At 40.5% G+C, this 27,971-nt stretch overlaps 1 protein-coding gene across 2 annotated transcripts in view; it reads left to right on the forward strand.

Moving 5' to 3' along the window:
• MYOM2 (myomesin 2) overlaps positions 1-10,167 on the forward strand; it is a 241,805-nt gene extending 231,638 nt beyond the window's left edge. For both annotated transcript variants that reach the window (XM_073626642.1, XM_073626643.1), the window contains 5 exons: positions 3,402-3,565; positions 3,763-3,799; positions 3,888-3,910; positions 5,264-5,319; positions 8,870-10,167. In XM_073626642.1, the coding sequence (XP_073482743.1) occupies positions 3,402-3,565; positions 3,763-3,799; positions 3,888-3,910; positions 5,264-5,319; positions 8,870-9,253 (664 nt within the window). In that variant the 3' untranslated portion in view covers positions 9,254-10,167. The remainder of the gene's footprint in view (positions 1-3,401; positions 3,566-3,762; positions 3,800-3,887; positions 3,911-5,263; positions 5,320-8,869) is intronic.
• The last annotated feature ends 17,804 nt before the right edge of the window (positions 10,168-27,971 follow it).

Here is a 27,971-nt window from a genome sequence, read left to right on the forward strand (position 1 = left end):
CATTATTTTACATTTTTCAACATTGAACCTCATTTGCCATGTAGTTGCCCACACCATTAATTTGTTCAGGTCTTTTTGCAGGGTTTCCACATCCTGTGGAGAAGTTATCGCCCTGCTTAGCTTAGTATTGTCTGCAGATACAGAGATTGTACTGTTTACCCCATCCTCCAGGTCGTTTATGAACAAATTAAACAGGATTGGTCCCAGCACAGAACCCTGGGGGACCCTACTACCCACCCCTGACCATTCCGAGTACTCCCCATATATTATCACCCTCTGAACTTGAACTGGAAGCCAGTTTTCAATCCATGCACTCACCCTATGGTCCATGCCAACAGACCTTATTTTGTACAATAAAACGTTTATGGGGAACTGTGTTAAATGCTTTTGCAAAATCCAGATACACCACGTCTATGGGCCTTCCTTTATCTAAATGGCAACTCGCCTCCTCATAGAAGGTTAATAGATTGGTTTGGCAAGAAGAATGATTCTTCATGAATCCATGCTGATTTCTGCTAATGATACTGTTCTCATTACTAAAATCTTGTATATAGTCCCTTATCATCCCCTCCAAGAGTTTACATACTATTGATGTTAGGCTAACTGGTCTGTAATTCCCAGGAATGTATTTTGGGCCCTTTTTAAATATTGGCGCTACATTGGCTTTTCTCCAATCAGCTGGTACCATTCCTGTCAGTGGACTGTCAGTAAAAAATAGGAACAATGGTCTGGCAATTACTTGACTGAGTTCCCTAAATACCCTCGGGTGCAAGCCATCTGGTCCTGGTGATTTATTAATGTTAAGTTTCCCAAGTCTAATTTTAATTCTGTCCTCTGTTAACCACGGAGGTGCTTCCTGTGATGTGTCATGAGGATAAACACTGCAGTTTTGGTTACTGAAGCCCCTTGAATCCCTTGTGAAGACTGAGGAGAAGAATAAATTCAATACCTTCACCATCTCCCCATACTTTGTAACCAGATGTCCTTCTTCATTCTTTATGGGGCCAATATGGTCCGTCCTCCCTTTTTTACTGTTTACATACTTAAAGAATTTCATGGGATTTTTTTTGCTCTCCTCCACTATGGTCTTTCATGTTCTATCTTAGCTGTCCTTATTGCATCCTTACATTTCTTGTTGCATTCTTTATAAAGTCTGAATGCTGATGACGATTCCTTAACCCTGTAATTTTTGAAGGCCTTCTCCTTTGCTTTTATATGCATTTTTACATTGGAGTTAAGCCATCCAGGACTTTTGTTTGCTCTTTTAAATGTATTACCCAATGGGATGCATTGGCTAATGCCCTTATTTAATATGCTCTTAAAGCAAACCCATCTCTCCTCCGTGTTCTTTGTTCCTAAGATTTTATCCCAATTTATGCCTTCTAGCAAGGTTTGTAGTTTAGGGAAGTTGGCTCTTTTGAAATTCAGTGTCTTTGTATTCCCCTTATGTTTCCTATTTGTGTGATTTATACTGAAGTCAATTGACCTGTGATCGCTGTTACCTAAATTGCCCCGTATTTCCACATCCATGATCAGGTCTGTATTGTTGGTAATCAGTAGATCCAGTAACGCTGTATCAGGTCAGGACTTCTCTGATGAACTAAATACACTTTTATATAGTTTTACAACACTCTTTTTCTCTGTGGGCAAACAGTTAAAAATCTAGTCTGCTCTACTTTGCAGTCTACCCCAATGATATACTATTAATTAGGTTCAGCAGGTTGTAGTTATTTTGATTGCAAGTCTGTTTTAGATTATGTTAGCAGTGATTTGCTGAGTTTTATGTTAACCTATTAATGCTCACGTTCTAACTTTTATTGTTAGGTACATTTGTGTTTAGCCTATGTAGGAAACATAAGAAAATTAAATTAAGCATCTGTTTACAGAGCAACATAGACCTTCATTTCCAAAGCATGCCTCAGTTATCTGAGAGTGCCTAACTTGAGCAATGTTCATTAATTTACAAGAGTCTGTAGTTTCTCATCTTCTAGGCTAATGATGGGTTCAGATTATCTCTTTCAAAGTCTGCCATTATTGCAATGCTAAACGCTGTACACAGCAGTGCCAATTAGAAAGGAAATGACTGCAGGGATGACTCTTTGTTTTCAAGCAAAAATTTTCCCTTTTTGCAGATTAACTATAATGTTGCTGAAATGTATCTCAGTGGTGCGTGAAAATGACATTCCTTAGATAGTTATTGTTTAAGTTTTCCATTGTTACTCTAAATGGCAGCTTTACTTCTGCAAAAAGAGAGTTATTGTTACAGAACTGGACTCACAATTATGGTCTGCCAATAAACCATTTTGCAGAAAGTTTCTTCTCTCTCTAGTAAAATAGACTGGGAGCAGGCCTACATTTAGACTGCTGTCTTTGAGAGCCCTCCCTGCTAAATTATTCTTTCTCTAGAGCAGTCAATTCTTATTTATTCTCCTTCTCAAATTTAAAAGGGTATCTCAAGTATATGGTGCTGATATTTCAGCAATGGGTGGATATCAGTAATTTATAGCAAGTCAATATTGGAGTCACCGCTCATCCAAGGTTTTAAAACAATTCAAGCACAAACTGTATAAGTGCTGACATGTCCAAACTTGCTGTATACGTACATTATCTCTGGAGTTTAGGCCTGGAAATTTTACAGCTTATACTGCATCACATAAGCCATTACCTTGTTCAGATATAGATTCATTTACTCTACTCTCTATAGCACAGGTGTCAAACTGTCGGCCCTCCAGCTGCTGCAGAACTACAAGTCCCATGAGGCATTGCAAGGCTGACAGTTACAAGCATGACTCCCACAGTTTGACAACCCTGTTCTATAGCATCCTGTTCTTGGCTAGGTATGCTGTATTTTGCTGACCATTTTTAAATGAGCTGTCATTGTCTTTTTACCCTAGCCTGTTCTGTTTTATCAAAACGACAATGTTGCTGTGGTCTGGACTATGTGCAGTCAATAATCAATGTACTGTTACTATATAGCCGTACTGGATGAGGTTTCAGGGTATAAAATTACCACTTCACTAGATTATGTAGTATGGCCCTTTGTGCAAATATGGGCAGGTTTCTTTTATATGACAGGGCTGGAACAATAGATTGGAGCAAAAAGGCCATTAAAATGTTACCCCTGGAGCTCAAAGTTTATGTAAGTAGATGTTGTGTGCTTATAAAATGCCAACTTCTTTCTACCATGGAAATAATAGTTTAGTGTGGACATTATATTATACATAGAGGATTTTTAAGAAATTTACCTTTTGTAATGAATAAACATTGAAAAACAGAGACATTTTAAAATACATAATATCTGCCACTATATTGGAAATTGCATACAGCTGGCTGGCTAGTATACTTCTGTCCTTTATATATGTGTGAATACACCTTATTTGTGTGTGATTTCTCAACCACAGGGAGTCAAAGATTTCTTCAAGTGATAAGATGAGAATTGGAGGCACCGATGAATATGCCTGGCTGCAGATCTGTGAACCTACTGAGAAGGACAAAGGAAAATATACATTTGAAATATTTGAAGCTAAAACATCCTATAAGAGAACAGTTGATTTATCAGGGCAAGGTAATATCTTACATATCCGTGACATTTTTATAGGATTTTCCTAGATTAGCACTGGTATGAGAAAAGATTTAAAAAAAAATGATGTTGCCTTTTTTTTTTTCCTTCCGCTGTCTTTTGAAATAGAACCACAACTTCTGTTACTGCTTCTATACTTGTTGTCATGGCAATGAAATTACACATCTGCTTTTTAATTCCAGCTTTTGATGAAGCCTATGCTGAATTCCAGAGACTTAAGTACGTTTGAAATTCATTATTTTGTGTTCAGGTTATGATTTATTAAATATTATGTTAAACAATTACTTTTCTATTTTTTACCCTACAGGGCAGCAGCCTTTGCTGAGAAGAGTAAGTGCATATTGTATATAAATAATGGACTGTCATATCCCATGTTATGTTTAATACTATACATATGTCCACACTAAAAAACTGACATCGTCCATACTATGTTTATTATAATGAAATATTTTTCCATTTTTGATTACTATTATTATCCATTTTACGCTAAAAAACTGCAGTATTTTACTTTATCTACATTGATTTTTCTTATTTCTATACATACACATACTTTCCTTCCCACAAAGAAAATACTGTATTTCAGCAATAGTCTAAAAAAGCTTTGTAGGCAATTATCTTTGTTTATTCATTAATATTAGTGCAAATGAGTGCAGTTCAGTAACCCTGTATTAGTGTATATTAATACTCTTTAAATGTATATTGCAAATTACCGCAAATTACTGTAATAATGAGCTCAAGGTCCTAATTAGCAAAAGCTGCATTGTGCAATTTCGCCCTTATATTAACAGCTCCCAAAGTTCATAAAACATGCATGGTAGATAATGAAACCATGAATAATGTTTTAAAAATATGAAAAGAGACCAGTATTTAAAGAAAAACATCCACAACTTTTGTAAATAAATGTGAATGTCACATGGTAGCCAAATAACCTAGCTGACTTAGGTGCCTGTTCACTGTCTAGGTCTACTCAATTTGTATATTTAAATATCAGGGTTAAAATGAACTTCTCTCCTATTAACTGAAAAAATGAGAACTGGCAAATTTTGGAAATTACTGGACAGATCCAATTTACCATTGTTAAAATTGGGAGGGGAGCCATCAGTACTGATTAGGAGTAATGTTACTTTTTTCTATGCACAGAAAGCATTCCATGGCCATCTCAAGGCCCCTTTCACATGACCATTCTTATCAGGTCCATCTGTCAGTTTTTCAGGCAGACTTGATTGAACGATCCATTCACACCTATGGACCGATGAGTGTAAATGGACTTGTGTCCATTTACACCCGCCTACATTCGATCTGATCCGGTCTGCTAAAAGCAAACAGAAGGGGATCTGTCCTCCTCTGTGTAGGCAGATTGGATCTGAGGTAGTTGAGTGTAAATAGACAGTGAAGTCTGTTTACACCCAGCCATCCATAGAGGAAAGCAGTCTCTGTCCCCTACTAAATTGAACAGTGTTTCTATGAGCTGATCCCCTGCTGATCTGAACAGAGTATGCTCTGCATGAAAGTGGTCTTAGGGAGCTCAAAATGCTTATATCTGAGAACATATGCAATATTTGCACTACACCTCTTTATATGCTTTGAAGTAAAACATTTTCACGTGTTGTTTTCCTTAAGTAGTAGGCACTCTAAAACAGTAGACTTGTGGTAATGATCAGTATGTTTGTTTTTAATCTGCAGACCGCGGTAAAGTAATTGGTGGGCTCCCTGATGTGGTAACAATAATGGAAAGCAAGGTATGAAACCAATATCAAAAATGTACAGTTTTCATAATTTTTCCAACTGTATTACTATTTAGTTTGCCTCTAACATTATTGAACATCAGTATAGTAGGGGGTAACACAAATACACCAGCCCCAATTTCGCCATCGCAAAAAAGCAAATAAAAACTAGTTCAATAATGACCTTGCGCTGTCTCATGATATACATCATTGAGAGCAATAGCACAGAGAGAAGACTTAGATGAAAAAAAAAATCCTGCTCTGACTTTTTTTTTGACAGCCATTTTCTTTATATTCATATTATTTGTTCTGTGCTACATGTACGACAAAAATATATATGAATAATGCAAAAATAAAGACCATGGAAACAGAAATAAAACATAGTATTGAAAAATATAGTGTGTATTTGTGTGTGTGTGTGTGTGTGTGTGTGTGTATATATATATATATATATATATATATATATATATATATATATATATATATTAATAAATACTTCAAATAGAAAGGCAGGCAAGGCGCTAAATACACAATTGAAGTACGTTGTACATATACATTGCATATTACCTTGCAAATAGTTTTTATCTTGGCCAGTTATTCTTGTGATACACGCAACTCTGATGATCAGAGTTCTTTTTAGTTCAGCTCCCTGCTAATTGGGCACATGTATGTTGGTGATTCACTGTTCAGTGATCAGCCTGGAGGTTGGAAAGGTGACATAAGGAGCTCCAAAACTTAGCCAAGAAGCTAAATTGCTGAATTATAAAATATTTGTGCCCTATGTCTGGCTGTGCAATGTGGAAGAGGTACATAAATTGCAAAATCAGCTAGCCAAATTGACAAATCTTTTGACAGGTAAAAGGTTTGACATATTTTATATAGCTACAAAGTATTTCAGAGAAAAAAAAATTGCAGGCATTTATAAATCAGGCAAATATAAATATGTTAATACAGTAAAACCTTGGATTAAGAGTAACTTGGTTTGAAATTTTTTTTTTATAAATTTTGACTTGATAAACAAGCGATGTCTTGATATACAAGTAGTGTCACATCACAACTGAGTATAAAAGAGAAAGAGATGCTTCTAAGTGTAGCAATATGGTTGCATTTAATGAAGGTACAACATTTAGTAATTCACACGGTTGATGATTAAAACAGGCACATCTAAGTATGCAGGCTTCTGGGTTAAAGCTCTCCACATAAACCGTCCTCGATGGTCAACCATGTGAGTTGCTAAATGTTGTACCTTCATTAAATGTAACCATATTGCTACACTTAGAGACTCTTAGAGACTTAGAGGCACTTAGGCCCCTTTCACACTGGGGCGCTTTGCAGGCGATACAGTGCTAAAAGTAGCACCTGCAAAGCGGCCCTGAAAGAGCCGCTGCTGTGTTTTCAATGTGAAAGCCCCGAGGGCTTTCACACTGGAGCAGTGCGTTGGCAGGAAAGTAAAAAAAGTCCTGCTAGCAGCATCTTTGGAGCGGTGAAGGAGCGGTGTATACACCGCTCCTTCACCGCTCCTGCCCATTGAAATCAATGGGGCAGCGCGGCTATACCGCCGGCATAGCGCTGCTGCAACAGTGCTTTGCGGTGGTTTTAACCCTTTCTTGGCAGCTAGCAGGGGGGTAAAACCGCCCCGCTAGCGGCTGAATACCGCTGCTAAAATGGTGGTAAAGCGGCGCTAAAAATAGCGCCGTTTTACCGCCAGCCCCCGCACCGCCCCAGTGTGAAAGGGGCCTAAGAGATTTTTCTTTTTTATACTCTGTAGCTCCTGCTGGATTTTACTTCTAATCCCTATTTGGAGGCTGCCATTTGTGGATGGACATTTTATGGTTACACAACCTGGTCACATTGCTATAATCTTTTTATATGGACTATAGACTGAAGCACTTTTGAATAAATGGTTGTGGAATGAATCCTCTTAGTTTCCATTATTTCTTATGGGGAATTCGCTTTTATATACGAGTGCTTTGGATTACAAGCTTGTTTCCAGAACAAATTATGCTTGTAAGTCAAGGTTTAACTGTACTTCTGATTTATGATTTCCCTGCATGTTTATACTGGTTATTCACTAACCGACAACATCAATTACTGCAACTGATGATCATTAACACCAGGAACTAAGTTTTCAACATTTTGGGATACACATTGACATTGCTCATAAAAGCTGAAATGTTCTTCAGTGCCTCTAAAATTTTTCTTGGCAGCAAAGTGTAGCAAGGGAAGGCCTGTTTTATTTGAAGTAGTGCAAGACTTGCTTTTAAATTATTTTGTACAATATATTGCCTTAAGGGGATTCTTGTAAGCATTCATAAAAGCTTTAAAGATATCAGCCGAGGCTTATTATACAACGTTAAAGAACATTGGACCTTTTGGTATTAACAAAGACAGCGCTAGAAGGAAATGCATTAAAATTAAATGTCTGTAAGCTACAGAAAGGAACAATATATTAAACCAGCACACAAAACACTAACAAACACCAACATTTTTCATACTGTTATTAAGATGCTAAATAAATAATTTTATTTTAGACTTGCACATTCAGGATTAAGCAAAAGTGAAAACAATAATGCACTCTTAAATGATAAATATGCATGAAAACATACAAAACAGACTCTCTACAATAAAAAAGAGATCATACCTAAAAGTAAAAACTGAATTCAAAACCAAACATGTGCCACCCAATCCATTTATTTTTTTCTGGCACTTTACATTTTCATTAGAGTTACAGAAAAATAAGGATCAAGGGAAATAGCAAAGGTGTTAACCTCTTGCCGACCAGCTGTCGCAGTTTTACTGCGGCAGAATGGCACGGCTGGGCGAAACGACATTACCTTACGTCGCTTTGCCTTTTGGCTACTAGGGGCGCACACCGCTTGGGCGCACGTGAGCGCGCCAGCAGCATGTACCCGGAGCTGATACGAGTGCCTGAGTGGCGTGATGACCGCCGGGCCCCTGTGATCGCTCGTAACAGTGCGAGAACCGGGATCTGTGTGTGTAAACACACAGATCCCGATTCTTTCAGGGGAAAGGAGACAGATCGTGTGTTTATAAGTGCCACTGTATTGTATATAGTCCCAACAACTTAATATTTTAAATTGTGGTGCTATAACTCTGTCTATGCCCCTTGTATACGCAAGCAGCTTAAGTACCTGAATTTGATTTAATATCAGCTTCCTTCAGTCCCTGTACAGAGAACCAGAACAGTGAGCTAAAGAGAGAGCAGTGCAAAAGAGAGATTATCAGTCTGCTGCTTCTCCTTTTATTGTCCACTCAGAGGCTGGGTAAGAAACTGTACTGTTTGAGAGAGCCATATATATATATATATCTATATATAGATCTATATCTATATATAGATATATAGATATAGATCTATATATAGATATAGATCTATATCTATATATAGATATAGATCTATATCTATATATAGATATATATATAAGCTTTAAGGGAGGATCAGATGAATAATAATCTGGTCATCTAGCTAATATACATGTTTAATTTCTCTACTAATACTAATGATAATAATAATAAAAATAATAATACAATTTTGTTGCATTTTCAGACATTAAATCTTACTTGCACGGTCTTTGGAAACCCTGATCCAGAAGTGACATGGCTGAAGAATGACAGGGATCTGGAGATGACTGACCATTTTCTATCCACACTTGACCAAGGAAAGTATGCCAGCCTTACAATAAAAGATGTGTCCTCAGATGACTCTGGAAAATATGGCATTAATGTTAGAAACAAGTATGGTGGCGAAACAGTGGATATTACTGTAAGTGTATACAAATATGGTGAAGACTTACCGGAAGTAAAACCTACTCAGATGTCTAAACCTGCACCTTCACATGCTCCTGCACCTGCTCCTGCTCCTGCTCCTGCACCTGCACCCGAGAAAGCTAAGCCAGCAGCCCCCAGAGCAGGAAGGACAACCAGAAAGTAAATTTGTAAAATTACATTAGATCAAAGTATATCTACCTGGTTGACAGCATTAGCTTTGCTACATGTTTATAATGCAGACCCGCTGGCTTTGTGCTCTTGTAATGTTCTACTTTTTAAAATAAAGCTATAATCGCTGTGGAGAAAAGTAACAATGTTAAAGACCATACATATATTAGATAGAACTTCAATTAAATTCTTAAATCTTTTGGATTAAGTTAAAGCTTTTAAAACAGGTCTACTTAATAAACCAATGGTCTCTATGCCTGAATTTTAGACAACTGTAACTTGTAATATATTAATATCCCCAAATCCAAGTTAATTACATATTTGGCTTCTAATATAATTTGTATTTTTAAAAGACATGACATACATTTCAGTTGCCAAAATGCTACCAGTATGATTCATTAAGTCATAATAGCAAGCTTCACATGCCCTGATGCTATTTGCCATTGAATTACACAGTTGGCAGGAAATAAATCCTGACCCTCTGGAGGTAGTTTAAAAGTTTTATAGTTTACTGATATTAACAGTCCAGCAAGAGAAAAACAAGCTTCAACTTAATTGCAGTTTTGTCTACGAGAAAACTTTATAATCTTGTCCTCAGCCACCCAATGTGTATGTTCTCAAAGAGGATTTAATTCAAAGGTTTAATTTATTCTTATCTGGTCTTAGTTTAATATAAAGCAGTGAAAAGCAGCACACAGCTTCCATGGAGTTTGGAAAACAAGCATAGCCCATAGCTAAGCTTACCAGATGTGTTATTGTCATATCAACCAGTACAAATATCAGATTATGTCTATGTATGCATCATTGGAAATTAAACATTTCCCTGTAATGCAGTGTCACTTGGCCATATTGGAATCACCTAATGTTGTTTTCCTTGCTTTGTGCTAATAAACTTAAATAGACACCTGTGCCTTTTTCTGCATTAAATCACTTCTATGTTCCTTGTCTTGTCCTTTTATCACTCATGCATGCTAATGTTCTACTTTGCACATCTATTGGGCACCTTTACTATGCACTTTACTTACAAACGATCTCCCTCTTTTTTATGCTAGATAAATATGACTTGAAGGGACACTACACCAGAAATCAAAATAATGATGTTATGAGCGTTAGAGCTACTGCTAGCATTCACACTTACACATGTAAGTCTTCCAATATTAGAGACTGAATTCTTTTATATTTATGTAAGTGTGCTGTATTCTTGCTTTTTACTATATTCCAGTGGATGCAAAAAAAAGTAGCACATTCTTAGCTGATGGTGTTCTGCTGAGGGAAAACAAAAAAGGGAATCCACTGGTGTTGAAAAAACACTTTGGTTTTATATTATCTTACTTTTATTCTCTCCTAAGCCTTAAAGGATAAGTTCACCTTTCTAAAGACAATAATAAATGCACATTTTTTACAGGTAAAAAAAAAATGTGCTTTTATTATTTTTTTATTAGGAGCCTGTAAAGCATTGCAACCTACGATCAGCAGATTGCAGGTGCCATCTCAGGCTCCTGCAGACTGTCTGTGTAGCTGTCTGCCTGTACCTCGTATGGGCAGGCATTTACTGAATGACGGGAAGAATCAATGAACTACTAGAGCGCTCACCAGTGCCCTGGTAGTTAATTGAAAACTACAAGCCATCAGCAATAAATGCTGTCGGTTGTTGTAGTTCATTCAGTAACAGAACTCTTTGAATGAATGATGCCATATTTTTTTTCAAATTTTGACAGCAGGTGCGGGGAGAAGATTCCCGGCCCGCTGTCACATTTTGAAGGGGGATCAAGGAGAAGCATGCAGCAGGTTACATGTTTCACCCTAAAAGGGGGAACATGTAATGTGTTCCCAAAGGTAAACATATCCTTTAAGGGATAGCTCCATATTGAAATGTAAGCAAAATACTGATATTTAAAACCTTTATGGTACACATATGCAGTATGTAGCATCAGGTTAGGTGGGTCCTAATGCCCACCTGCCACACATATGAGTTGCTGTGTTGTTCTGAGGTGTGTTCCATCAGCTTTCCCAGATCTATGACCAAGCTGTTATCGATAAGTCATGGTCATCTACCAATGATGGGGATAACAACAGTACTGTTCAGCCAGTCATGTGCAGCTAGTGCCACATGATCAGGAGCCCCTCCTATCGACCCAGGGTATCATGGCTCACTTAAAAGAGCTGGCTCCCAGTGTCAACAATGGGTTAATGATTTTTATTTTACTCAATAAAAATGTTATTCTTATATGTTTAATATTTCTGGAAAAGTTATCTATTTTACAAATAGGGACTTCTCTGTTTTATATAGATTCATAAAAAAAAACTTCATAGCGTGTACATAAATGTTATCTGGATTCTGGATTCAAGTAGTAAAGACTAATAATAGAGATCTATCTATTATTTATTATTTATTTTTAAATTAACATGTATTTATCACACACATATAACATCACTGACAAGTTAAGGCTGTTCTCTTCAAGTACTGCAAATAAAAAAAATGCATATTTGCAAATATTGCATAATGTAAAGTTTTTTTATTGAAATTTTTCACTTCAAAATAGTACAAGAAACAAAAGCCATATGAACAACAAGGGTTAAGAGACAATACAAGTTAAAGTGGTTGTAAACCCTCAAGGTTTTTCACCTTAATGCATTCTATGCTTCTGTAGTGCAGCAGCCCCCCAGAGCCCCTCTTTTATTTACCTGAATCCCATCGTTCCATCGATGGGAATGAGCATAGTAGCTCCAGCCGCTGTCTCGGGTCCTCATTGGATAGATTGATAGCAGCGTAGCCATGGGGGGACGGGTCCTGCTGTCTGTATCTATGGACGCAGCACAGCAGCAGGACTCAGGAGCATGCCCGCACGGTTGCCCCATTGGAATGTGGGTCTCTGAGAGGGCACTCGATGCGGGGAGGAGCCAGGAGAGCCACTGGGGGACCCCAGAAGAGGAGGATCAGGGCCACTCTGTGCAAAACCCTTGCAGAGAGGAGGTAAGTATAACATGTTTGTTATTTAAAAAAAAAACAAACCTTTACAACTCCTTAAACATACAAGGTCTAATTATGTATAAAGTCGATTACAAAGTCGATTCATAAGAAGTAACAATCGAATAATAAACTGTAATCATTCCATGGGTACATCATGTATCAAGTAAGGTTACGGTATGTAGGATCTAAAGGCAGTTAGCCCCAGTGGGACCAACCATTTAAATCTGGAAGAACAGTTAGCGAAAGGGAAACCTAAGACTTAGCACTAGTTTGTGAGTCAGGTCTAGGGTGTCCTGCGTGGAAGGAGGCTGAGGTTTTTTCCAGAGTCTGGTAATGCCGAGCCTGGCTGCCAGATGAATATGTGTGATTGAGTATCTGACAAAAGGTGCAAAGGTTTCTATTGTTAGGTTTAATAGGGCCAATTCAGGGGAAGGAGTAGTAATCTCTTGCCAGAAGATATGCAGGTTGTCTCCTGCTTGTTTGCAGTTTCTCCAACATAATTGCGAGGTTTGATTGTAGAATGTAGCTAGCTTGGCAGGGGTTAGGTACCATCATAGGGAAAGTTTTTGAGTTTGCTTCCAAAGAGCAGAGCAGCTTGTGGATTTGTAAATGTACTGGAAGGCTTGGGTCCATTGTCGGTCGTTGAATGTGGCTTTTAGGTCTACCTCCCATTGTAAGAATGGTTTAGATTTGACAAATGTGTTTTTTGAGTTGAAAGTGGAGTAAATGAGTGATATATCTTTTTGTTTGGTAATGGTGCTAGTAAGGTAATGCCATACCGGTCTGGGAATTGCATACAGAGGGTTTGTGATTATGGAGATACAGAGGTTCAAGAGGGTGTAGGTGAACCCTGTGTTGGGCAGTAGTTGAAACTCCTGTTGAATGGTAGCAAAGGATTTGATGGAAGATTCAGTAAAAAGGTCTTGAAGGTTATTAATACCGTGGTTTCGCCATTTTTTCAGTGAGATGTCAGGAATTATTAGGGTAAGTGTTTCTAGGGGGATGTTCTGAGATACTTGTAGTGAAATATGGCATTGAATCGCCGTTAATGAGTGCCAGACAGATATTAAGGCTACCATAGGGGGTGAGATAGCGGATGGTAGTGGAGGGTCATAAGTAGTACCTAAAAGCCATATGTTGAGGTTCTGCCTGGGACATATTTGCCCCCATTCACCCAGTTGTGAGATAAGAGAACCAATGTAGTAGTCATTAGAGTCCACACAACCCTCCCCTCCAGCTGATCTGTGCTTAATAAGTTTGTAATAGGCGCAACAAGGTTTTTTACTCCCCCAGACATAGGCGCCAAGCATAGATTGTAGGGAGGCAAAATACGATTTTGGCACAGGGATTGGTAGAGTCCTAAACATGAAAAGAAGTTGGGGGAGAACCATCATTTTGATTTCTCAGCTAAACCATTGTAATGTTTTTTATATATCACTTAGTGAGGAAGTCGGATTTGTTACCATTAATACCACATTGTCGGCGAACAAGCTGATTTAGCTTGCTGATGTGAAAGCCTGAAATGAGAGGGTTGGACCTTATGTGCTCAGTAAGGGGTTCTATGAGGAGATTAAAGATCAATGCTGAGAGGGGGCACCCGACCAAGTGATAGTGTGGATCTCAGAGGATTGTAAATTTTTGTAACAGCCATTTTCCTAAAAGAAAAAGGTCAATCCTAATATAGGAATTGTGGCATGGCGAGAAGTAGGTATAATTACGTTCTTCAGCATGGTAACATCGCCAAACATCATAGAGGTCATGCAAGTGAAGGAAGTGATTCAGTTGTGAGTCATATCGCTTGGTTGAGGAAGAAGAACCCAGCTTGGTGTTTGGAACTATGTTGAAGTCCCCACATATTATCAGGTGTGTTTGCTCAAGTTTCTTGGTCTTGCAGGGGGTTTTGGTTAGAAAGGTGATTTGCAGCTTGTTAGGTGCATAAACGTTCAATAGTGTATGAAGTTTATAGTACACATAAGGATGAGGTAACGACCATTGGTATCCAGAACATGGTGATGTAGTTGGAAGGTCACTGAATCTTTCACAGCACTCATAACCCCTCTCTTCTTGAGGTATGACATGAGAGGAAAATGTTTATTGTGGCAGTAAGGTAGAGACGTTTGAGAAAAGTATGTTTCCTGCACACAGAGAATGTCACAGCTATGTGGCTGTGCAGTTTTTCACAATGAATTACGTTTCACAGGGTGTTTTAGTTCCCTGGCATTTATTGATAGGATTGTGACGGGCATGGTAAGGTGTGTGTGATGAAACGGGCACCCAAGAGGGTTCCTAACACTCACTGTTTAGACGTTCACAGGGAGGTTGAAGCCAGACGTAGTGAGTTAAAACCTAGGCAGGTAGGATTCGGTTGATTTTCAGTGGAGCTGCTACAATCAAAGTGGGGGAAAAGTTCACTCAATAGGTGTTCACTCTCATGGGGATGGAGAGACAATGTGGTTGTAGGTAGGTCTCTGTGGTGCATCATCATTAGGTCCTCTGTTTGAAACCTCCAGAGGTGGATCTTCGAGATTGTGAAGGTGCGGGTGATGTGTCTCGCACATTGTCCTCTCATGGTGGATCCGGTATAATGCCTCAAGTATGAAGAAGTCGCATGCCATAGTGGGGGTATTTACTACATGTGAGGTGCCATTGCGCATGATGAGTAGGGTAGCAGGGTGGCGCCATTTGTACAGGATATGATGATTCTGTAGTGCTTTGGTGACTGAGTTAAGTTGTCGCCGGAGTTGCAGGGTGTGCTTATATAGGTCTGCAAACAGTTGTATATTGTCATATGGGGCTGCTAAGGAGCGCAGGGCTCTGTATGCTGCAAGCAGATTTTCCTTGGTTTGGAAAGAATGTACTCTCATAAGTGCATCTCTGGGTACTGAGTCTGCTAGGTGAGCTGCTTTGGGTATGCGGTGGATGCGGTCTATGGTGAGCTCTATGGGAGACCATTCCAGGAGAATAGTGGATATTAGGGTACGTGTGTAATTGTGAAGCTCGTTTTGTGCTACTGATTCAGGCATCCATCGCAACTTGCTGTTAGATATATTGCTGTACAGGTCATACACAGAGGGAGGAGGGGTTGACAGTGGCAGGATAGAGACAAAGGGGTTAATGTGCAGGATAAAAGTAGTGAAGAGATAATATACAATTCAAACAGAGAGACGGCATTTAGATCACAAGTATAGTAGAGGAGGGTTGATGAAAGGGTTAAAAAAAATCCCAGTATCACTAAAACTAAACAAATTGATATGCAACTGCTTCTGTTGATCCATTTATTCTTTCCTCATTCACAAAATAATATAATATCGCTTCTTCCTCTGTTTTAAGAGGGGAGGCAATCATGTAAAGAATAGCATGCGATCAGTGGGATAACCACAGATATCACATGGTACCAAGCCTCTTGGGACAGTTTGTTACAGTGTGTTTGTGTACCAAACCATCTAATGGTGGCCCGGGGCTCAGCGATTAGCCATCTGGCAGCAGTGAGTAAATAACAGGCCACCAGTCCGCCATTTAAAAACATGCCATAATAGAAAAGGAGTTAAAATCATTGAGGGTACTTCATGTTGAAGAACAAGTAAGGGAGCAGCTTTTTAAAGGAGCGTATGCTATGGATTTCTATAACAAAAGCTGGGTTCCTAATTTAGTTTGAGACCGGGAATGTTCACTTCAGTGTACTGCATATGCAGGCATTGTTAATCCACTGATTACCTTGGCCTATGCAGTGCTAGAAACAGCTCAGTTGCATATCAAAAGAAAAGGCTTTTTTTACACCAGAGCCAGATACTTGCAAACAGAATTCATTTATGTATTTCTGAAATTAAATGGTAAATTCATCCAAAACTAATATGCTGGTTTTTGATACTAGAGAGTTAAACTACATAAAGGATGCTTTTTCCTAAGTGATTAAACCTGCTGCAAGCAGTGTAAATGGGACCCACTCCCTACATTATATTTTCATTAACTTTATTTTATGTCAAATGCAAAAGGATAAATAGGTGCACCTCATAGTTTTGTGAAATGCCCAAAAGTCCAGGGTGGATGGAAACTAAGGTAGAATGTATTGCAGTGAGGTTTCAACACAGATCAGTTGTAAACATTATTGTTTGGTTGACTTATTCTGTAAGGGAAATCAAAAACATTTCTGAATGTCATGTTAAATTAATATAATTTGTGGGGGTTTTGTTTGTTGCTCTCTTCCAAAAAAGAAGGCATTTCTATATCTGTCCATCCGCTTGAACCCTAGATTAAAATGTGGGTTTCCAAATAAAGTGCTCCTCACTAAAGACAACAAAAATGGGACAGATTAGGTGGGGGCAAAACAATGTTATCACAAGCTTGCCCCTCTATATTTAATATAAGAAGACAATGGAATAGAAGTGAAAATATCACTTGCCTCATTTAAATTCTTCCAAAGAAGCCATAAATACAATATCTTACAGCAACTGACTCTTTACTCCTGCAGAGCTAAGCCATCACTTAATTTTTCACAGGATTTACTAAATTTCATTGAGCTTCTCAAGCCTCAATGTTTAACTCATGAGCATTTTAGCACTGTTTCCTGGAAGTGGTTGAAGGGCATTATGATAATCTGTGATCATAAGGACCATATGCAATTATGGAGCAGAGAGTGCTTCCTGATGCTCACTTTCCTAATGATAGTTTTAGTTAGCTAAATATATTCTCTGATAAACTGTGCATTACTGTGCTTTCATATTGTGGAATGGCAAAATTAATTTTTAGTGCTTCTCTATAATGTGGATATAATAATCCAGAATTTCAGTCTTTATTAACAGATTCTAGTTCAGTTACTAGGATGTTTCATTTAACATTGGTTTAAAATATATAAAGGAGTATTTAAAATAACCGAAAATACATCTTAATTTTTTTTTTAGTATGTCCTTTTCCTTAACGAAAACAGGTCGGTATGGATATTTTTACATACTATATTTACATTGGTCCAGCATGGGTCAATTTAACTATGTGTATACCATACCTCTGGGATCCTTATAGAAACTGGAAATCACTGTACTGGACACCCCAAATAGAGACATCTCCACTAACTTCAGAGTCCCTTTCTGAGTGGCTGCCCCACTGTATTGTGAACACAGGGAGTTGGCCACTTGACAATGAAAAGTCGTTCTCTGATTGGACCAGGTGAAGAGCATGCCATCACCTCCTCACATTTCTACCTTTCCCAATCAGAGACACTTTGCATTCACTGACAGAATGGTCTGTTCCCAGCAGTCCTGTGTTCACAATACAGTGAGGCAACCTCTCAGCATGGGACCCGTAAGCTAGTGCAGATCTCTGTAGTTGGGGTGCCTACTAAAGTAATTTCCAGCTTCTATAAGGATCACAGAGGTATGGCATATGCATAGTTACATTGGTCCAAACTGGACCAATGTAAATATGTAGAAATAATTATACCTGGTATTCTTCTTCACTCTTTACAAAAGTTAGCCAGTATCAGTGTCACATTTAAGCCTCATATACACAGACATACTTATACATATATCCGTGCAAAGGCCTTTCTTTGACCGTATCAGATGCACAGGTGTTCCATGCATCTGCGTGCAGGCAGTCTCATTCATGTATATTGATACATAGCAGCTGTATGAACACAGCTGCTGGTCTAGACATGTCAGCTGCGCACGGGTGCGCATCCCTAGACACAGAGTGTGCATTCTGAGTCATGCATCCACATGGCTGTCAAGTCGGGACCAGCGGCTGTGTCTGTGCACCCACTGCGCCCCAATAGACATGAATGGGACTACTTGCACATGGATGCACGGAACACCTGTACATCCTGTATGGGCAAAGGTGTGTGAATGAGGCCTTACATTTTTGAAACAGCTAAGGCAGCCAAAAAGAAATTGGCTTTCAGCTACATACAGTGGGAAGGGCATTTAAGGATAAATTCTGTTTAAAAGATATGAGGTAATGCCTGCCACTAATGCCGCGTACACACGAGCGGACTTGCCAACGGGCTAAACTCCGTCGGCATTTCCAACGGAAAGATTTAGAACATGTTCTATATCTGAGTCCGCCGGAAATGCCGACAGAAAAAGTCCGAAGGGGCATACACATGGTCGAAATGTCCGACCAAAAGCTCCCATCTGACTTTTTCTGTCGGGAAGTCCGGCCGTGTGTACGCGGCATTCGTTATACAGAGTAAATATCTGTATTTTTTAAAGTAAACCTGTTACGAGGCTAGGCTACCATTCAAGTTTATTAAGAACATATAAGAACATATTGTTAATAAACAGTAAATAAGCTTTACAACAAGCTTTTGCTACTCTCTGTAGGCACAGACACTGTGGAATCAATTCATCCTCAAACATAAAAAGCAGAAATACTGAAGTCATTTCTCTCAGCAGCTCAGCTCACCATGCACCCCCTTTCAGAAGTAAGCACCCACAGTAACCACAGCTTTCCATCCTTTTAATCTCACACATAAACACAGATCAGGTGCTTCAGTGCTTCTGCTGTAAACTTTGAAAATGAATTGCTTTACAGTGTCTCTGCTACAGAAGTCAATGCTCATGCTCTTGTTAAGAATCTACACTCACCGGCCACTTTATTAGGTACACCTGTTCAATTGCATAGTTGCCAACATTGTAAAAAAAAAATGTGGGACACTTTTGTGGCTGTAGGCGGAGCCGTACAATAATTAGGGGGCGGGGCATTTATTTGTAGGCGTGGCGTAGGGAAAATATATGCGCGCCACTGCGAAAAATGGGCGTGGTTTACACAGCATGGTGGGCGTGGCTTAAATGGGCATGGCTCAAGAGGGTGGGGTTAGAGTCTGAGATGAATGAGGGATGGAGAGGGAGAGAGAGAGAGGGGGGGAGAGGGGGAGAGGGAAATGACGGGACAGCAGCCCCAGATCCTACACAATAAAAATATGTGTATTCTAGAAAGTTTACCAATCAGCAGATAAAGATACTCCAAACACCTGGTGTTAGCACTTCAATCATCCTGGCACCATGGTTGTTATGGTGTCAGGATGATTGAAGTGCATTATTTCTATTATTACATTGTAATATAAAATGAAATCATTCAACTCACCATAATGCAGAATCAGTGGGATCCCTGAGCGTTTCACTAGCCACGTCGCCTGCCACCAGCCATCCGTCCTTGCATCAGATGTCCCAGCAGAGTCTGTCCTTGCATCAGGTGCCCCCAGCGGAGCCCCCCTTACATCAGAAGTCCCCAGCGGAGCCCCCCTCACACCAGGAGTCCCCAGCGGAGCCCCCCTCACATCAGGTGTCCCCGGCGGAGCTCCCCCTCACATCAGGTGCCCCCAGCGGAGCCCCCCTTACATCAGATGTCCCCAGCGGAGCTCCCCCTCACATCAGGTGTCCCCGGCGGAGCCCCCCTCACATCAGGTGTCCCCAGCAGAGCCCCCCTCACATCAGGTGTCCCCGGCGGAGCTCCCCCTCACATCAGGTGTCCCCAGCGGAGCTCCCCCTCACATCAGGTGTCCCCGGCGGAGCCCCCTCATATCAGGTGTCCCCGGCGGAGCCCCCCCTCACATCAGGTGTCCCCCGCGGAGCTCCCCCTCACATTAGGAGTCCCCGGCGGAGCTCCCCCTCACATCAGGTGTCCCCAGCGGAGCCCCCCCTCACATCAGGAGTCCCCGGCGGAGCTCCCCTTCACATCAGGTGTCCCCAGCAGAGCCCCCTCACATCAGGTGTCCCCGGCAGAGCGCCCCCTCACATCAGGTGTCCCCGGCGGAGCCCCCCTCACATCAGGTGTCCCCGGCGGAGCCCCCCCTCACATCAGGTGTCCCCGGCGGAGCCCCCCCTCACATCAGGAGTCCCCGGCGGAGCTCCCCCTCACATCAGGTGTCCCTGGCGGAGCTCCCCCTCAAATCAGGAGTCCCCAGCGGAGCTCCCCCTCACATCAGGTGTCCCCGGCGGAGCCCCCCTCACATCAGGAGTCCCTGGTGGAGCTCCCTCTCACATCAGATGTCCCCGGCGGAGCTCCCCCTCACATCAGGCATCCCCGGCGGAGCTCCCTCACACATCAGGTGTCCCCGGCGGAGCTCCCCCTCACATTAGGTGTCCCCAGTGAAGCTCCCCCTCACATTAGGTGTCCCCAGCGGAGCCCCCCTTGCATCAGGTGTCCCCGGCAGAGCACCCCCTTACATCAGGTGTCCCCAGTGGAGCCCCCCTTGCATCAGGTGTCCCCAGTGGAGCCCCTCTTGCATCAGGTGTGTGTCCCCAAAGGAGCCCCCCCTCACATCAGGAGTCCCACAGCAGTGCACCCCCCCTTACCTCAGAGGTGTCCTAGTAGTGTTGTTCGCAGCATGACTAGAACCCCCGCACCTTTTCATATCAGACAGGAAGACGGCTGGGGGGCTAGACGGAGCTCCTGCGTCGCCGCCCACCCTCCGCCCCACCCCGCCTATCCCCCCGCCCCGCTGCCAGTCTGATATGGAAAGGGGCGGGGGGTAGGCGGGGTAAGGCGGAGCATCATCTTCCTGAACTTCATCAAAATGGTCTCCGCCGGCCGCGGACCTCTAGCTGTGGCGGCGGCAAATTGAAGAACCGGATTTCTCGGGACATTTCCCGGGACACCAGGAATTCGGGAATGGCGTCCAAGTCCCGGGAATGTCCCGGGAAATCCGGGACAGTTGGCAAGTATGCAATTGGATAAAAAATATATAATGCACTTGGTGCCTGTGAATAAAATTAGAATAAAATGAATGAATGAATAGATGATAAACAGCAGCACTCTACATTGTACACAGCAGCATCCAAAAATATATAGAAAAACGTGTTGCGCTGTCTAAATATGTGTCTAACCAACCTTCAAATATAATGAATAATAATCATATACACAATAAAGTCCATAGTGATAAAGTGCAAAAGTCCTTCAAACAAGTACAACATCCTGTGCTTGAATAGATCAGGCAAAATTGTCTCCACACAAGATCCAAAGACCTTTCAAGGTCTCCACTCGCATCTGAGATCTCTATTACCCCTCACATTAGGTGCAGATCAGCTTGAGTTATCCAGCCTCTCAGCAGGGGATTGTTGGTAAAAACGAGCCAAAGATGTAGCCACAGGATATCCTCAGAAGCCGATTCAATCAGTGATCAAAAGAAATAAGGGAAAATCATTGCACAGCGTCCAAATTAAAAACGGTATTTATTAAAAAACTACTGACAACAAGACTGTAATCACAGGCATTAGAAACAAAAATCGTCCTAGCACTCACACGAGCCAATTACTTGTTCAATTGCTTGGTAACATAAATTCAGCCAAACTCAATGAATTTAGGCATCTAGAGGTGGTGAAGACGACTTGCTGAAGTTCAAACCGAGCACCAGACTGGGGAAGGAGGGGGATTTAAGTGACTTTGAATGTGGCATTGTTGTTGGTGCAAGACGGGCTGGTCTGAGTATTTCAAAAACTGCTGATCTACTGGGATTTTCAGGCACAAACAACTCTAGGGTTTACATAGAATGGTCTGAAAAAGAGAAAATATCCAGTGAGCGGCGGTTGTGTGGACGAAAATGCCTTGTTGATGTTAGAGGTAAGAGGGAAATGGGCAGAGATGAGAGAAAGGCAACAGTAACTCAAATAACCACTCGTTACAACCATGGTATGTAGAATACCATCTTTGAACACACAATAGATTGAACCTTGAAGCAGATGGGCTACAGCTGCAGAAGACCACACTGGGTGCCACTCCTGTCAGCTAATAACAGGAAACTAAAGCTATAATTCACACAGGCTCACCAAAATTGGACAATAGAAGATTGGAAAAATGTTTCCAACCAATCAATTTGGTCTCATTTTCAGCTGCGACATTCAGATGGTAGGGTCAGAATTTGGCATAAAAAAACATGAAAGCATGGATCTATACTGCCTTGTGGGGGATATTTTCTTGGCACACTTTTGGCCCCTTAGTACCAGCCGGCCATTGTTTAAATGCCACGGCCTACCTGAGTAATGTCGCTGACCATGTCCATCCCTTTATGACTACAGTGTACCTATCTTCTGATGGCTACTTCTAGCAGGATAATGCACCATGTCACAAAACTCAAATCATCTCACCACTAGTTCCTTGAACATGACAATGAGGTCACTGTACTCCAATGGCCTCCACAGTCGCCATATCTCAATCCAATAGAGCACCTTTGGATGTGGTGGACTCGGAGATTGAAATCATTGATGTGCAGCTGACAAATCGGCAGCAACTGCGTGTTGCTTTCATGTCAATATGGATCAAAATCTTTTTTCCAACACCTTGTTAAATCTATGCCATGTAGAATTAAAAAAGTTCTGAAAGCAAAAGGGGTTCCAACCTGGTACTAGCAAGGTGTACCTAGTAAAGTGGTCGGTTATTGTACAAATATATGCATGTCCATAGCCTAGCCAAAGATTCAGTCTTAGCGGATTTCTAAGCTGAATTCACAATTTTTTTTTCAATTTTTTTTTTTTTTTTTTTTTTTAGGAACCTATCCTAAATATGTTTTGACATTTTTTTGTTATTATTATTTTCTTTTATAACTACCCATAAGTCAAAGTTAGAAGCCATGACAGCTTAGCACGGAACAGCACACAGTCATGTTTGGAATATCTAGACTGCCTGGAGAGCAATCTTTTTCAGTCTGGCACTGTGGCACATTGTGTAAACTGTTTAAATCGGAACCCCAGGCAGGTTATATAAGGCACATCAATTTAATTTTGTATTTATTGATGCATCTTTAAATGCATTTTATTAATACAAGCAGTTCAAGTTCCTGAAAGTAAATTAAAGTGATTGCAAAGTCTCGTTTTGTTTTTTAAAATAACAAACATGTTATACTTATCTCCTCTGTGCTGTTGGTTTTGCACAGAGCAGCCCGAATCCTCTTCTTCTTGGGTCCCTCTTTGCTGCTCCTGGCCCCTCCCTCCTGTCAAGTGCCCCTACAGTCAGCAACTTCCTATGGGGGCACTGGAGCCGTGTCCATTCAGACATGGGTCCCCAACCCGGTCCGCCCCCTCTCTCACCTGATTGGTTGACTGACTTTGATTGACACCCGTGGGAGCCAATTGCACCGCTGCTGTGTCTCAGCCAATCAGGAGGAGTGTTCCGAATGGTTTAGACATTCGTGGACATCACTGGAGAGAGATGGGGCTCGGGTAAGTATTAGGGGTTGCTGGGGTGGCTGCTACACATAAAAAGTTTTTGTATCTTAATGCATAAAATGCTTTAAGATAAAAAAAACCTTCTGGCTTTACAACTCCTTTATTATCAGCCTTTTGCAATCCTGGTACAGCAGAGCTTGGACAGCGAAGGGAAAAGCAGCATAAGGAGCCAACGCATTTTGCTGCAGTGCAAAGAACATTCTGATAGGGGTGAGAGCAAAGTGAAAAAGAAATGTGCCTATCAGCCTGCTACTTCTCCATGAATTGTCCAGTCACACTGTGTGTGTGGAAGAATCTATAATCTGGTCTCCTCCCCTTCCAAGCAGGGCTTTGCTGATTGGCAGAGCTGTGTAAATCTCAAGACTGAATAAACAGAAATATAAATGTGTTGACAGATATAACAAATGATCTATATGTATTTCATTTGTATATTTACCTGCTTGACTGGAGTTCAACTTTTAGTTTATATTCCCTCTTTTACATTTAAATATTACATCAAGTTATACCAATAATATACATATCTATATTCTATTATCATGCCATGAAACTGTGTAAATCATTCTGATACCTTTTGCTATGTATGTGTTGAGTTAATGTTCAAATCAGAGGCAAAACACCATAACTGAAAGCTGTAAGCTTTATTTTTGTCAAAAACAAGTGGCCAAGAAAAACATTGTCCCTTTGTTTTTTTTTTAATATATAGATATTAGATTTCCAACAGTATATTTAAAGTTGAACTCCAGGATTAAAATATATTGTTGGAATAAAAGAGGCATATGAGTTCTTGAATCTTGGTGTGCTTTGTGTATTTCATTCAGATCTGTACAGTAATCTGACATGAAACTTTGACACTCTGCAGAAGTTTCATGTCCTACCTACTTGTGCAGGGTGACTGGTCTTGGATCCACCCCCTCCTGCAGGCAGCCTGATCTCTGCACAGGGAGGATGTCACCACCACTTTTAGAAGGTAGCATTTGGATTTGGAAAGGCATTTGATACGCTAAAAGAAGAATTTATATCTTTTGTGACTATTGAGAAATATATTTAAATGAAATATTTTGTGCTATGCTACATCTCATGCTATATGTTGTTTGCCTTAATCATTGTTTGAAAGGAATCAAAAGACCATTCATCAGGTTATGTCTGAGTAACAAGCACAACATTTTTTATTGTTATTTATTTATAATTTTAATGAGGTACAAAAATATAAAAAAACACTACAACTTGTATATCAGGTTAAATCCAAAGGGATTAATCCTTGCATTAATCCTCTGGAAAAACAGTACACAGGTGGTTAATAAATTCTTGTATATACATGTGTATACATACCAAAGAAAGAAATATGGAAAGCATTGTGATAAACAAGACAGCCTTTTTAGGATATGCCTAACCTCAGAGGAGAAAAGAGATGTAGGGGCAATGGAGCAATAGATTGGTCATTGACCAATCAGTTCATAAGGAATCAGACAGGGTTTTTTCAGTATTAAATAGTAGTGGTATATTGGCATTGAGCAGTGTAACTAGGAGGAGTCCAGGTGGCACAAAAGTTTGGGCAGAAGGTAAAGTAAGGAATGATAACGATGGGTATCCAGGTGATGACTCATTGAAGGTTACTTGCAGTAGATATGGTATCCAACTAGGGAGCTCATGCTTTCTAGAGTTTGGCTGAGTATTTCCTGTTTTTATATGTTTCCTGATACAGAAGGAGGCCGGTGCTGATCAGATTTTTCTGAAATTGCAGGGTGGAAAGTCCTACTTTTCCAGGCAGAAACACAGTGATAGCTTTTCTGGTGTGGTGCAGTAGAAGTCCTATCAAAAATATGCTTCCACCTTCCTTGGAGCCAGGTCACCAATTAGACCTAGGAGGAGACATATTATAAGTGACATAACAAGAATTAGGTTGGTAATGTCCACAATGTATGTTGTTACTTGGGTCCAGTAAAATTTTATTTTTTCACAGGTTCAGAAATATGGAGGAAACCTCTATCAGGGTGTCCAGAATGTCAGCATGTCAAGAAGAGGTTGGACCTCTGTTAAAGTCTAGTGAGAAAAAAATAGTATTCATTAATGTGTGCTGCTAGATTGCGGAGGAGAGCTTAGATGAAAGGGTGGATGTAGCAACATCTGAAGATCCGTAGTTTCAAGAAAGACAGGCTATTTAATTGATTTCTGTAGGTGTGGGTAACCTGTATGCATTTGAACAAGTATGTGGCCAGCAGGTTGCTTTTAGCACATCAAATGATGCTAATCTGCTACTACATAATATGTCTGCTAGAAAAAATGATCTAACTTAGGGCAGGAAGTGTTGGATGAAATGTCCTGCTTGGCTAATGGGCAAAACCGAAGGCGCATCTTCCAGGTTTTTATGAGATTACCATGATAGTTGTAAGAACATAGGATGCTTCTGAAAGCGTTCAGTAGAACCCAAGATTCAGAGCTAAGCCACCTGCTGTGGGTGACTAGTTGGGGGGCACAAAATATTTAAAGAATTCATAGCTAAGCCCTAACATGGAGGGGGCCTAGTAAATGTAGTCAGTGTAAATCTTGGTGGCCAACCTTCCCAGAGAACGCTGGAAGGATCTGAGGTGAGGACTTTAAAGAAGATTTAAAAAATCCAGATTTAAATAATTTCAATTTGTGCATTATTTTAGTGATATTAAATCTTTTGTTTTGTAAGCTTTTTCAGCAGCTGATTTAATTACTTTGTGAGTATGCAGTTTTATTTAGCTTTTACTCCTTGCCTATGTTCCTGTTTAAGCTAGTGCCATGGCAGCTGCCCCAGGTTTTCTGTTTTGAGGTTACTCCTTTCCCTTAGTATGTTATGGAGCTACCCTTGCATGCAGAGATTTGAATGGTGTCGCTATACACTGTGTGCATCAATAGAAACACACAGTACAGTAACCTACGATGGCAAGGCACTCCTCTCTTCCCCCTTCCTTCTATAAGCTAACAGAGCCAGCAGCATTGAAAGTTGTAAACAGCAAGTGCTGGGGTTGGAATTGTATTGCATAATTACCGGGGAATGCTTGTTTTATTGTGCTCAGTGTGCTAAGCTAAAATATACGTGTTATTATTATTATTATACAGGATTTATATAGCGCCGACAGTTTACGCAGCGCTTTACAACATGAGGGCAGACAGTACAATTACAATACAATTCAATACAGGAGGAATCAGAGGGCCCTGCTCATTAGAGCTTACAATCTAGGTGTTATACAGTGTGCTAAGTTAAAGCGGGGGTCCACCTATCTATCGTTTTTTTTTTTTTTTAGTTCATTCACAAACTTTTCTTCTCAGCATTACATACTCACATATTGTGTGTAATATGTCCGCCTGTGTCAGATTTCGTCGGAAAGAATAACTTATATTATTCACTGCAGGCGGTTTCCATCTTCATTGTGGGCATTTGAAGCCCACAAGCATTTATTTCCTGGATGTGGTGAATGCTGTGCTCCCAGCATTCACCGCTCGTTCCCGCACATGCTCAGTGGCATCCTGGGAAGCCTGAGACTAGCTCCCAGGATTCTGTGCGGAGTCTGGGAGAGGCTAGAAACACGCCTATTCCCACGGGAGGAGAACCAGGAAGTGCAAAGAAGAATAGAAAAATAAAAGGTAATTACGGCGATTTAAATTTTTTTAAACGGCATGTCAGCATCTAGGCAAGGAAGAGAATACATACAGATATTGTTAAAAATTTGGGTGGAACTCCGCTTTAAAACAACTTTAAGCCCTATCATTTGATGTTACTAAACATGTAGAAAGTTGCCTTTACCCTATTGTGACAATATATAGTAAACTCTTAATAAATAGTTACCATTCAGAACTTATTAGTACATGAAATGAATTAAAGTACAAACGTCCATGTGCAATCTGCAATATCTATGAAAGTGCAATAGTGCAAAGAAAACGTGCAATCCGCTTGTGTTATAATTCTTGCAAATAAAAGTGACTTGTGCTTTCATTCCACCCGACTCCACTCTGTGTCACCACCAGTGTCCCCTCCAGGAACCGAACTTGTTGACCCCCTATGCGTATGCTTAGGAAGGTCAATATAGCTTTATATCATAGACTCTCGGTACAGGTATCTCATCCACCTTGTACCGTTATTCAGCTGGTTTTTCCATACATGAAACGAAAGGAAGCCAGAGAATAGCATACATAGTGTAAAATCCTTTATTTTAAATTTCCACAATAAATGTAAAGTTGCCACTCCTGGCACCAGGAACGATCTGCCGAAATGTTTGTAAGATGCTGCCACTCCGATCCTCGTGGAAGTTGGTGTGTGTTCCAAGGAGTGGAAGTGAAATCCTGCCCCGATGCATTTCGTCACATCCGAGATGTCATCAGGAGGCTTTGGTATATACTCTCATGCTGGCCGCAATTGGATAAAGTGGCAACCTGAAGGATAGATTAAATTTACTTGTAGTATCTTTTATAGTATACTTCGGCAGATTTTTCTACATATATTTTAAAAATAACATAAAAAATTCTTACAAATCTAGAACTATTACCGTGTTTCCCTTAAAATAAGACCTACGCCGATAATAATACCTAGCAGGATTTTCGGGGAGGGCAGCAATATAAGCCCTATC

This window comes from Aquarana catesbeiana, linkage group LG04 (genome assembly GCF_042186555.1).
Source record: "Aquarana catesbeiana isolate 2022-GZ linkage group LG04, ASM4218655v1, whole genome shotgun sequence".
Taxonomy (NCBI): Eukaryota; Metazoa; Chordata; class Amphibia; order Anura; family Ranidae; genus Aquarana; species Aquarana catesbeiana.